Raw genomic sequence first — 12,131 nt, 5'->3', positions numbered from 1 at the left:
ACAAACTCACCTGCACCAACCTGCTGCTGCTGCTGCTAAGTCACTTCAGTCGTGTCTGACTCTGTGTGACCCCATAGACGGCAGCCCACCAGGCTCCCCCGCCCCTGGGATTCTCGAGGCAAGAACACTGGAGTGGGTCCTAATCATTTTTATTTTATTCCTATTTCATTGGCAATGTCCGATTTCTTATCTAAGGATCTATTACCTCAGGAACTACCAGGAGAGTGAGAGAAGACACTAAAACTCAAATCTATAATCTCCCAAATCAGAGCTTTTTTCCTCTCTACAAATGTTACTTAGTAACTATTAATATAATAAACAATTAAATAGTTAACTATGTTATTATTATTTAGCCATGTCTCTAGGCTGCATATTTCCATTATGATTTTTTTTAATTCCCTTTATAGGTAAATTCTTATACATATAAATACATTCTCTTATATAGTCTCCAAATGACCTCTGGATTGTTAAAGAAAATGAGTATCTTTAAAAAAAAATTTTACTGAAGTAAAAAAATTTTACTGATTTACAATGTTAATTTCTGCTGTACAGCAAAATGATTTAGTTATACATATAATGTTTTTCAAATTCTTTTCCATTATATCACAGAATATTGAATACAGTTGCCTGTGCTATACAGTGAGTGAGTGAAATTGCTCAGTCGTGTCTGACTCTTTGTGACCCCATGGACTGTAGCCTACCAGGCTTCTCCATCCATGGGATTCTCCAGGCAAGGGTACTGGAGTGGGTTACCATTTCCTTCTCCAGGGGATCTTCCCGACCCAGGGATCGAACCCGGGTCTCCCGCATTGGAGGCAGACGCTTTAACCTCTGAGCCACCAGGGAAGCCCGTTGCTATACAGTAGTTCTTTCTTATCTATCTATCCTGTATGTGTGTGTGTGTGTGTATATTAGTTTGTACCTACTAATCCCAAATTCCCAATCCTTCCTTCCCTACCCCCCTCCCCTCTGACAACCACAAGTCTGTTCTCTATGTCTTGAGTCTGCTTCTGTGTCATAGGTATGTTTGTGTCCTATTTTAGATTCTACAAATAAGTGATATCATATGGTATTTGTCTTTATCTTACTTCACTTCATATGATAATCTGTAGGTTCATCCATGTTGCTGTAAATGGCATTATTTCATTCTTTTTATGGCTAAGTAATATTCCATTGTGTGTTTATATGCTCACAAGAACACACAAACCATATCTTCTTTATCCACTGCTGTCTATTGATAGACATTTAGATTGTTTCCATGTCTTGGCTATCATAAACAGTGCTGCTATGAACATGGGGTACCTGGATCTTTTCAAATTACAGTTTTGTCTGGATATATGCCCTGGAGTGGGATTGCTGGATCATATGGCAACTCTGCTTTCAGTTTTTTGAGGAACCTCCATACTGCTCTCCGTACTAACTACACCAATTTACATTCCCACCAATACTGCTAAGAGGGTCTCCTTTTCCCTATAGCCTCTCCAGCATTTATTATTTATAGACTTTAAAGACGGCCATTCTGACCAGTGTGAGGTCATTATAGTTTCATTTGCATTTCTCTAATAAACACTCTCATCACTAAGATTTGGTATCATTATCCCTGGTTTTCTTTCTCCTTTCTGGCTGCTGTTCTTCAGTCACCTTTTTCAATTTTTTCTCCTCTAGCTGGCCATTCAGTTCAGTTGCTCAGTCTTGTCCAACTCTTTGTGACCCCATGGACTACAGCACACCAGGCTTCCCTGTCCATCACCAACTCCCAGACCTTGCTCAAACCCATGTCCATCGAGTCGGTGATGCCATCCAACCATCTCCTCCTCTGTCAAACCCTTCACCTCTGCCTTCGATCTTTCCCAGCATCAGGGTCTTTTCCAGTGAGTCAGTTCTTCACATCAGGTGGCCAAAGTATTGGAGCTTCAGCATCAGTCCTTCCAATGAATATTTAGGGCTGATTTCCTTTAGGAAATTATCTAAATATTTTCTAAATATTTAGGTTAAATATTTCCTAAATATTTAGCTGGCCATTATATATTGATATTTCACAGGGAAGTTCTAGGTAGGTTCTTTATTTTCTCTCACCTTAAACTGACAATTCTCAAATTTATTCTACTAATTCTGCCTGCTATATTCCAGATGCACTGTATTCAACTGCCTCCTGAAATCTCCACTAGGATGCCCTTTCACAGGATCTCAAACTCAATATATTCCAAGTTGAACTTAATCATTTCAGTCTCTGCAGTTTTTCAAATGAGTAAATGGCATCACCAAGCACTCAAGTTCTCAGAACTATCTCAGATAAATACTAGTCATATGACAGTCTTGTAAATATTTGTAAAATAAATGAATATCTGATTCCTCTTTCATCTCTTAACCATTCCTCAAGCCCTATTAAGTCCACCTCTTAAATACATCTTGAACTGTGCTATTTCTTTCTCTGAAAGATGCTATTTTCCAAAGACAGCTAAAAAGTTTCTCATGCCACATACTTTTCTGCAATGGGACTTTGATATTTCCTCCCAGTAGGAGAAGTCCAATTCCTCTCCCCTTCAATTTAGGCTGGTTATACTGACTTGCTTGTAACTAGGGGAGCACAGCAGAGGTGATGGGTACATGACCTGTGGTTCTGCCTTGGTCTTGGGAATGCTTGCTCTTCAGATGCTTCCTCTCTGATCCAGTCTCCAGGCTTGAGCCCACATGAAGAGGTCACATGTAGATACTCTGTTTGACAATCCTCACTGAACCCAGCCTTACAGTTGTCCCACTGTAAAACTCATCAGCTGCTTTTGCCTTCATTTTCTCCACAGTAGCCCAAAAAATACAAATAGACGTCTCTAGTTTAAACCTTTCATAGCTTGTGCTATCTCAGAAAAAGTCCCAAATCCTCAACCTGGTCCTTAAGCCTGTTATGTGAAAAAGGAGGTTATAGATCAGTGTCTACAATCCTTAAAAAAAATTTTTCTTCAAATACTATCGATAGTATTTAAAGAAAAACACTTTAAATTCTGATGACTCCCACATATAAATACCATGTCCACATTTCTCTCTTTAGACATGTATAACCAATGTTCTGCTCAGCATTTCCACTTGAATGTCTAACAGGTATTTCACTTAGGTCCAAAGCCAAGCTTTTAAGTATTTGCCCCCATGAAGTCTTCCCCCATTTCAATCAATGGTTAACTCCATACTTCTAGATAGTTTAAGTACTATTCTCTCTTTTCAGCCTCATATTCCAATCAACAAGTAAATCCTTACAACTCTACCATCCAATATATTCAGAATTTGATCATTTCGCATTGCTTCCACCTTAATTTAAGCCACCATCATCTCTTACCTAAATTATGATAACAGTTTCCTAATTCCCTCTTTGTGTCTACCTTAGTTCCCCCTGCAGTCCATCTCCAACCCAAGAGCCAAAAGTGGTTCTTTTAAAATATATATCACATCAGGAATACACCACTGCATGACTCTAATCAGTGAATTCTGTGTGAACAGTGTGCCCATGAAATGGTAAAACATGGCATCCTTACAGATCATATCACTTCTCTGTTAAAAGCCTTTGATGGCTTCCTATCTCACTCAGTAAAGTCAGAAGATAAAGGCCCTATGCCACCTCATTTCCCACTACTGACACCCTCACTCACTCTACTCCAACTCCTCTTCGCTGCTCTCGAACTTACCAGGCAAACTGCTTCAACACTTGCTCTCATTGTTAACCTCTGCTTGAAATTTACTTCAATTTTCCTCTGCAATGAAGGCCTCTCAAACTACTCTTTATCCCTTTGCCTTTCTTCTCCCTCCTCAGCACATATCACTGTCTGTCATATGACATGTTATTTGTTCATGTTACTTGCTTACCTCGTCTGCTGGCTGTGTCCCCCGAAAGAGTGAGAGTTCCATTAGAACAGCAAGTTTTGCCTGGTTTGTTCCTGCTGCATCCCCCAAACTTAGCACAGGACTTGGTACAGAATGAACAGTTAATACAACACTTAACTAGTTTTGTTTTCTCCCTATCCTCTGGCCTTATGTTTCATCACTCAAACACTATCTCTTCCAATCTAGCCATACTTCCCTTCTTCTAGGACCTTAAGCATGTCATATTCCTTCAAACCTGAAAGCCTCTGCAAATACCATTTCTGCTGCCTGGAGACTGTCTCACTCTCCTTCCCATTCCCTTAAGTCTCAGCTTTAATGTCACTGATTCAGATAATGATCTTCCACAGCCCCTTTACCATAGTATTCTGTGGTAATTCTGTCATAGTATATCACTTCTTTACTCTATTTTCACAGCTTTTCATTGCTTCTTGAATGCCTGTCTTCCCCGCTAAACTGTAAACTCCATAAATACAGGGACAAAGTCTTTCTTGTTCATCACTATATGTACTATATGAAACTCACTGAAAGCCTGATTAAGAAGGGAAAAAAGTTACAGAAGTTAAATAGTATACTAGAAACATAAAACTGGTACACAGGAATTAGAGATAAAGAGCTGGAAAACTACGGTGTATAGGTAATATTTGAAGTCCCAGTGATGAATGGCATTACTTAGATTTAAGTGTATAGATTCTGTAAGAGCGAAGGTAGCTGAAGACAAAACTGTTGGCAAGGAACACATTCAAGGTATAAATGATCAGGAAGCAGGTGAGAAAAAAAATTAGCAGAAGATCTAAAGAAGGATGTCAAAGGGCCAGAGCATTGAAGAAAGAGTCAAGGAAAAAAAACAGTGAAACCTAAAGGCAATGCCTTTAAAGACAGATACCAGATTTACCACTAATTTAACATTGTTCAAAATATTATAGTCAATTCAGCAAGACAAAAAGATATAAAAAGTTTTACTTACAAAAGGGTCAATTATCTACCAAGAATATGTAAGAAACAACTGAAAAACTACTAGAAATAAGCAGAGTTCAGTTAGGTGAAAGTGAAGTCGCTCAGTCGTGTCCGACTCTTTGCAACCCCATGGACTGTAGCCTACCAGGCTCCTCAGTCCGTGGAATTTTCCAGGCAAGAGTACTGGAGTGGGTTGCCATTTCCTTCTCAGTTAGGTGGCTAAACACAAATATAGAAAATTCAATAATTTTCTTTTATGCTAGCAGCTAGAAAATCTGAACATATTCTACACATAACAGTAACAAAAATACAAATTATCAAAGAATAAACTTAGACCACTGCAGAAGACACAAAAGAAAACTGAATAAATGGAAAGACACAGTAGTTAGAATAGGAGGCAGTATAATAAATGTGTTAATTCTTGTTGTCACTGTCCAGTCACCCAGTAGTGTCTGACTCTTTGCAACCCCATGGACTGCAGCACGCCAGGCCTCCCGGTCCTTCACCATCTTCCTGAGCTTCTCAAATTCATGTCTACTGAGCCGGTGATGCCATCCAACCATCTCATCCTCTGTTGCCCCCTACTCCTCCTGCCTTCAATCTTTCCCAGCATTAGTATATTTTCCAATGAGTTGGCTCTTCCCATCAGGTGGGCAAAGTATTGAAGCTTCAGCTTCAGCATCAATCCTTCCAATGAATATTTAGGGTTGATTTCCTTTAGGATTGATTGATCTCCTTGCAGCCCAAGGGACTCTCAAGAGTCTTCTCCAACACCACAGTTCAAAAGCAACAGTTCTTCAGCACTCAGCCTTCTTTACGGCCCAGCTCTCACATCTGTACTTGACTACTGAAAAAACCATAGCTTTGACTATACAGACCTCTGTTGGCAAAGTAATATCTCTGCTTTTTAATATGCTGTCTAGGTTTGTCATGCTTTTTCTTCCAAAGAGCAAGATACAGTACAAAAGAGTATGAAATGCAGAATTTGGGTGCAGTCTCAAAAACAACAGAATGATCTCAGTTTGTTTCCAAGGCAAACCATTCAATATCACAGTAAGCCAAGTCTATGCCCCAGCCACTAATGCCAAAGAAGCTGAAGTTGAACAGTTCTACGAAGACCTATAAGACCTTCTAGAACTAACACCAAAACAAGATGTCCTTTTCATCTTAGAGGACTGGAATGCAAAAGTAGGAAGTCAACAGATATCTGGAGTAACAGGCAAGTTTGGCCTTTGAGCGCAAAATGAAGCAGGGTAAAGGCTAATAGAGTTCTGCTAATTCTTACCAAAAAATAACTTCAAATAATCAATGTAAAGCTCAAAAATTTTCAAATGATGTATTTTTGAATGCCTACAACAGACACAGGTCAGACTGGAGTATGTTTAAGCCTGAGGATTACTCTATAAAGAGGGAAAGACTAATGATACTAGAGAAGACAGTAAGGGGGAAAGTGTCTTATAAATGCATGAGGGGATAAAAGAGTTTATTCATTCAACAAATGTTTATTGAGTCCTTACTATGTGCCTGACACTACAGACAGAGTGAAAAGGTATAGTCCCCATCCTCAAATTCAATTGATTTAATGCTATAAACTGAAAATAAGGGCAAGACAGAGAAAGACAAAGAGAAAACATACAAGTGTCTGTTGTTTCAGTGTCTCTATTTCTGTGACTCCAAAAGTAGTCTCTGCCTCTTAATATCCTTTCTTAAACTAAATTAAATGTAACTTCAGTTTTTGATGTTCATTTGTAATCCCACTGTCCACCACAAGGGTGGTGCCTTTCTTCCTAGGCCTTCTGAACTTGTCCTTTTGCAAAGTTAAAATTTCATTTTCCACACTACTTTCAAAAAGCTAAGCTCATGGCATCCAGTCCCATCACTTTATGGCAAATAGGTGGGGAAAAAGTAGAAACAGTGACAGATTATATTTTCTTGGGCACCAAAAATCACTGTGGATGGTGACTGCAGCCATGAAATTAAAAGATGCTTGCTCCTTGGAAGGAAAGCTATGACAAACCTAGACAGGGTATTAAAAAGCAGAGACATCACCGTGCCAACAAATGTCCGAATAGTCAAAGCTAAGGTTTCCCAGTAGCTGTGTTTGGATGTGACAGTTGATCATAAAGAAGGCTAAGCACTGAGAATCGATGCTTTGGAATTGTGGTGCTGGAGAAGACTCTTGAGAGTCCCTTGGACAGCAAGGAGATCAAACCAGTCAATCCTAAAGGAAATCAACCCTGAATATTCACTGGAAGGACTTATGCTGAAGCTCCAATACTTTGGCCACCTGATGTGATGAGACAACTCACTGGAAAATTCCCTGAGGCTAAGAAGGACTGAGGGCAGTAGGAGAAGGGGGTTTAAGAGAATGAGATAGTTGGATGGCATCACCAACGAAACAGACAAGAATTTAAGCAAAATCCAGTGGAGGACAGGGAAGCCTGGCGTGTTGCAGTCCACGGGGTCACAATGAGTAGGACACAACTTAGAGACTGAACAAATACCAATTTCACCTGGGACATTGTATTTTCATTTCTCTTAGCCCCAGGCCTTCATTCCTGAGTTCAGCCCTGGTTCTCAAAACCTCTTCTGCATTACAGTGCTTGCCTGGGAAGATAATGAGCACAATGAAGAAATCAAAGCCTAGTTGCCTCCAAACATAGCATTCCTTCTGCCTGAAACACACTTCCTATTCCCTCTCCTCCAGAAAGCTTCCTCAAGCCCTGAGTTAAATACAGCTCATACATGCTCATCTAGTACCCCATTCTTCCTCTAACACAATATAATTTACTTATCTGCTTTTTCTACTACATTGCAAGCATCACAAGAGAAGGGATCTTGTCTTTTTTTGTTGCCTTTTACATACCTAGTATTTGGTATAAAATGAGCATTCAATAAAAATGTAGAAATGAGCAATAACTATGTAAACCATTGAATAAGTTGTTACTAAAGGATATCTTCTAATATAGTTATTCACAATATATTTTCATGTGGAAATACAAAACAGAATGTATGATATGATCCTTTATTATTTTTATTTTACTTTACCTTATTTCCTAATTTTGCTCTTTTTTTTTAAAGCAAACCCTTATTTAACACTATGGGTCAAGCGTGAATGCACACTTAGTCGCTAAGTCATGTCCGACTCTGCAATCCCATGGACTGTAGCCCACCAGGCTCCTCTGTCCCTAGGATTTTCCAGGCAAGAATACTAGAGTGGGTTTCCATTTCCTCCTCCAGGAGATCTTCCTGACCCAGGGATTGAACCCACATCTCCTCCTTCTCCTGCAATGGCAGGCAAATTTTTTTTACCACTGAACCACCTGGAAAGCTCTTATGTGTCAAGCACTATCCATTTAATCTTCAAAACAACCCTGTGAGGTAAGTAATATTAGTCTCCCATTTTAAAGATAAGGCAACTAAGAAATAAGGTTTTAAGTAACTTGCCCAAGAAATCCAGGATGCTGTATTCAATATATTCAATACACTGAGTACTTTTATAATTTTAAGTAAGAGATAAACAGACATTTTAGTGTAAAGTACCATTACAATATTCAGTAAAAGCACATATTTGCAGGATAAAAATCATTTTTGGACTCAAGTCTACTCCTACAGTACACTTTCATATTTTACAAGACCATTTCTATCTCTTCAGATTCTATATAGTGTTCTTTTAATAAAGTCTATGAGAATTGCTAATTTTGTAACAAGTAAATGATATTTAATAGTGATGACAAGGTAAACAATGTCCAAAGGATTATAGAACTAAAATCCATTTATCTTTAAGGAATTCTAGTCTTTTTAATCTGACAGTCACCAAAATTCAACATTTAGTCATATGCAATTAAATTAAAATGTTTCCATGAATTAAAAAACACAAAACCTTTATAGAAGGTTTTATGAAGTCAAGAATTTATAAATTAGAATAATGCTCATGATTTCAACAAAAAACATTTTTTAAGATGTGAAAAGACAGCAAATTTGTTCAACTTTACAGCTGTATGCTTCAGCTCTCCAACTATTTGGTTTTAAACTTTTAAATATCATTTATATAGAAATGGACTCAGAGGTGGACCATCTAATCTTCTTTGTCTCACCTACTGATATTTTTATGGAGACTTTAAAAGGATATTTGGCCAAATAAAGAAAAACTGGTACTTGACAGACCTAATAAGGACCACTCATTTTCAAGAAGTTAGACCATAATTAAGCATGAAGGACAGCTATATTTAAACATATAATAGATGCCCTACAAGTTTCCCATTTCCAATTTCTAACACACCAATGTTTCAGAAAGTATGGCCCCACTTTGCTAAGCTAGTGTTACATTCAGGTAATGAAGTAAACATAACCATATACTTGGGACTAACATACATCTATAACCACAGGTAGCAAAGTTTTACAATGGCTTCCCACATTATACAGCATAAAATGTAATATTAATTTTAAGACCTTCACAATCTGGCCCCCATATTTATTCTCATCTCCTTCTCTTATATAGGTTATTTCCAAAGTATACCACTCATGTCTGTAATCCCCTAACCTTCCTACTCTACTCTTGCTAAATCATTCCTGTTCACTCTTTACAACCTGTCTCCTCTGAACTCTTCCCTAATCCTACTAGCCCACAGTGACATCTCCTTCTTCTGAGCTTTTCCAACCGCTTAATAACCAAGTCAACATTTGATAATTTTCATATACATTTTGAATTTTCTGTGTATAATCACCTTTTTTCTTTGGCATAATATAACAGTAAAGGGGATGGGCATGGGGGCAGGGGGGTAGCATGACAGGAAAATATCAATCAGAGAGTTAGGATTTCCAAAGTTCTAGACTTGCTCTAAGACTATATTTGAAGTTCCTGAATAAAGCTATTTAATCCTTTGTATAAATGAGGGCTGGTAATTGGTATTCAATCTAAGATCTTTAATGACAAATACTCTTTTTGAGAATGATTTGTATATTCCATAGTTGCTTAGGATGTTATACTACATGGCAAATACAAGAAGAAATTATAAATTCTTGGTTGATGTGATCTGAGGAGTGAAGCCAAATACACACTTGGACAAAGTCAGGGCTACCAAGCTGGAAGATACAGACTGGCAAAAAATGACAGAGGAAGAACAAATAGAAGCATAAATATGGGAGACTCTACAAACAAAAAAATTAAGTTGAAACAAAGTTTTGGAAAATTGCACCAAACAATGATCTCTGTGGACTTTCATAAATAATCTTCACGGTATTTGTGTTTTAGAATTCAATTAAACAAATACTTGAAGTCTAGGTAAATAGCACTATTTCAGGTAGTTCATTCCAATACACTGTAACTCTACAAACCACTCACACACAAATCATACTTACTGAGATCTCGACATTTAATAGTACTATATTCGAAAGAGATACAAAGATAGTCACAAGCTTCTCTCAATTCAGGAATAGATATGCCATCAGGACAACGGATTATTCCTGTTTTATAATAATCCTGAAAAAAAAATAAAGAATGCATAAAAGAATGCACAAGGTAGACAAAACGTATATTTAAGATTGGGCTGATACAATTTTTTAAAATTGTGATACCCTTGAGATTTCTGAATTGTGGAATTTTAAAGTTAGGTAGGACCTCAGTTCACCTAACCACTTTTTCACTTTACTGACAGGAAAAATATGTCCAAATGGATTCACTGACTCATCCAGTTATTCAATTATTTAACAAGAGAGATAAAGTTAGAACCCGTGTCTCCTCATTATTTATGCATCTCTTTTCTCTACTGTACCATGCTAATTCACATGTATTCCCCCCTTACAAGTTATTTGTCTACATACCTACCATATATTTTTTAAAGAAATTTTAAGGAAGTTAAATGATATACTTTACATTACCTTAAATATTACCTAGAGAATTGAGCAAAACTTAAGGTTTTTAGTAAGGAACTTCAAAATCATTTCCAAGTATTCAAATATATGGAAACAGAACACACAATTATTCTTCTTCCAAATACTGTTCTTCGGTATTTCCCACATAAGTACAAACAATAACAGCTATTACTTCCAAAATCTACTTGAAACGCTATTAGGGGCTGGCCCAGAGCTACAGATAAGTTACTCCACAGCTGAGTCATGGAGTAACTGGTCAATACCATTAGGGGACAAATGGAAGTATGGGCAACTGAAAAAGCACTTCTCAAAAAATTAAGATCTGCCTCAAGCTTCTTGATGTTCAGAGCCACAGTTAACCCCATTTCTGAAGTTGCTACATGAATCAATCAAGACATCTTCTGGTACTTTTCCAGTACTTGTTAGTACTGATCATGATCAACTACTTTTCCTGTCTTGTACCTCAGGATTCTCCCTCTCCTCTTCCCACAAAACTATTTAAGAAAACCATATTTTCAAACTGTGAAATAAACTGTCACACGCTATAAAGCAAACCTTTATCACTGATTAAAATTACAACTAGTGACTGTAGTACTAATTCAAATATTTCCCAAAATAAAAGGTTAAAAAAATTAAGTTTTAATACAAAAATGATAGGAAATACATTTTAGAGCTGACTTTCAAATGTTCCTAAGTGTCCACCACTAGTTATATGCAACAAAACGTTAGAATTCCAGTAGCCACATTTATTGTGACAGCAAAAAATTATCAACTTCTTGTACTTAACAGAATTAGGGAAAGTGGAGTAGTCTGACTATAGAAATGTTACCACTAAACCCTTGAAAGAGCTGCGTATGCAGATCTAAGAGATGAATTATCCCCTCTTATTTTTGCAAAAGTTATAAAATTCCTTTATTTTTATTATGCTATATTTGCATACCAAAAGAAAATGAATTAAATGATATTAAAAAATACAATGGATACTTCCATAGTGATATCCAAATACAATTCTGCTTTCAGTCTAAGTACCTACCGAGAAAGGGTCAACTGACTCAATCAATACACACAAGAAACAGCACTTACCAAAATTGCTCGAAATACTGTAGAGCCAATTCCTTCTGCCACTTCATACTCTCCCTTCTCATTAGGACGTGTAAAGTTATGTTCTCTGCCAGATCCAAACATCCTATGGTAGCAAGTAATTGAGAAATAAATCAATAGGCTATCCTTTCAAAAGAGAAAACTGTTTTCATGTACAAAAGTAAAAAGGAATTGTAAGTTTAGCATTAAATTATATCATTAAATTAGCCCATGAATATTTATCAGACATTTATTCTGGCAAATGTGATAAATGAAGGATTATAAAAAAATTTTTTTGTGGGAGGAAACAGTAGTAAAGATTCCCCATGAGAAAATAAAATCAATTAATAAGA

General features: G+C 37.1%; 1 protein-coding gene across 4 annotated transcripts in view; it reads right to left on the bottom strand.

The window, feature by feature from the left end:
• The window catches only part of BTBD10 (BTB domain containing 10), a 77,193-nt gene that overhangs the window by 7,987 nt on the left and 57,075 nt on the right, over positions 1–12,131 (bottom strand). For all 4 annotated transcript variants that reach the window (XM_052652668.1, XM_052652670.1, XM_052652671.1 and 1 more), the window contains 2 exons: positions 11,782–11,884; positions 10,186–10,306 (listed from right to left, as the gene is read on the bottom strand). In XM_052652668.1, the coding sequence (XP_052508628.1) occupies positions 10,186–10,306; positions 11,782–11,884 (224 nt within the window). The remainder of the gene's footprint in view (positions 1–10,185; positions 10,307–11,781; positions 11,885–12,131) is intronic.

This window comes from Budorcas taxicolor, chromosome 15 (assembly GCF_023091745.1).
Source record: "Budorcas taxicolor isolate Tak-1 chromosome 15, Takin1.1, whole genome shotgun sequence".
NCBI classification, from domain to species: domain Eukaryota; kingdom Metazoa; phylum Chordata; class Mammalia; order Artiodactyla; family Bovidae; genus Budorcas; species Budorcas taxicolor.
Note: the sequence above shows the minus strand (reverse complement) of the source record. Positions and strands in the feature narration are given on the sequence as shown.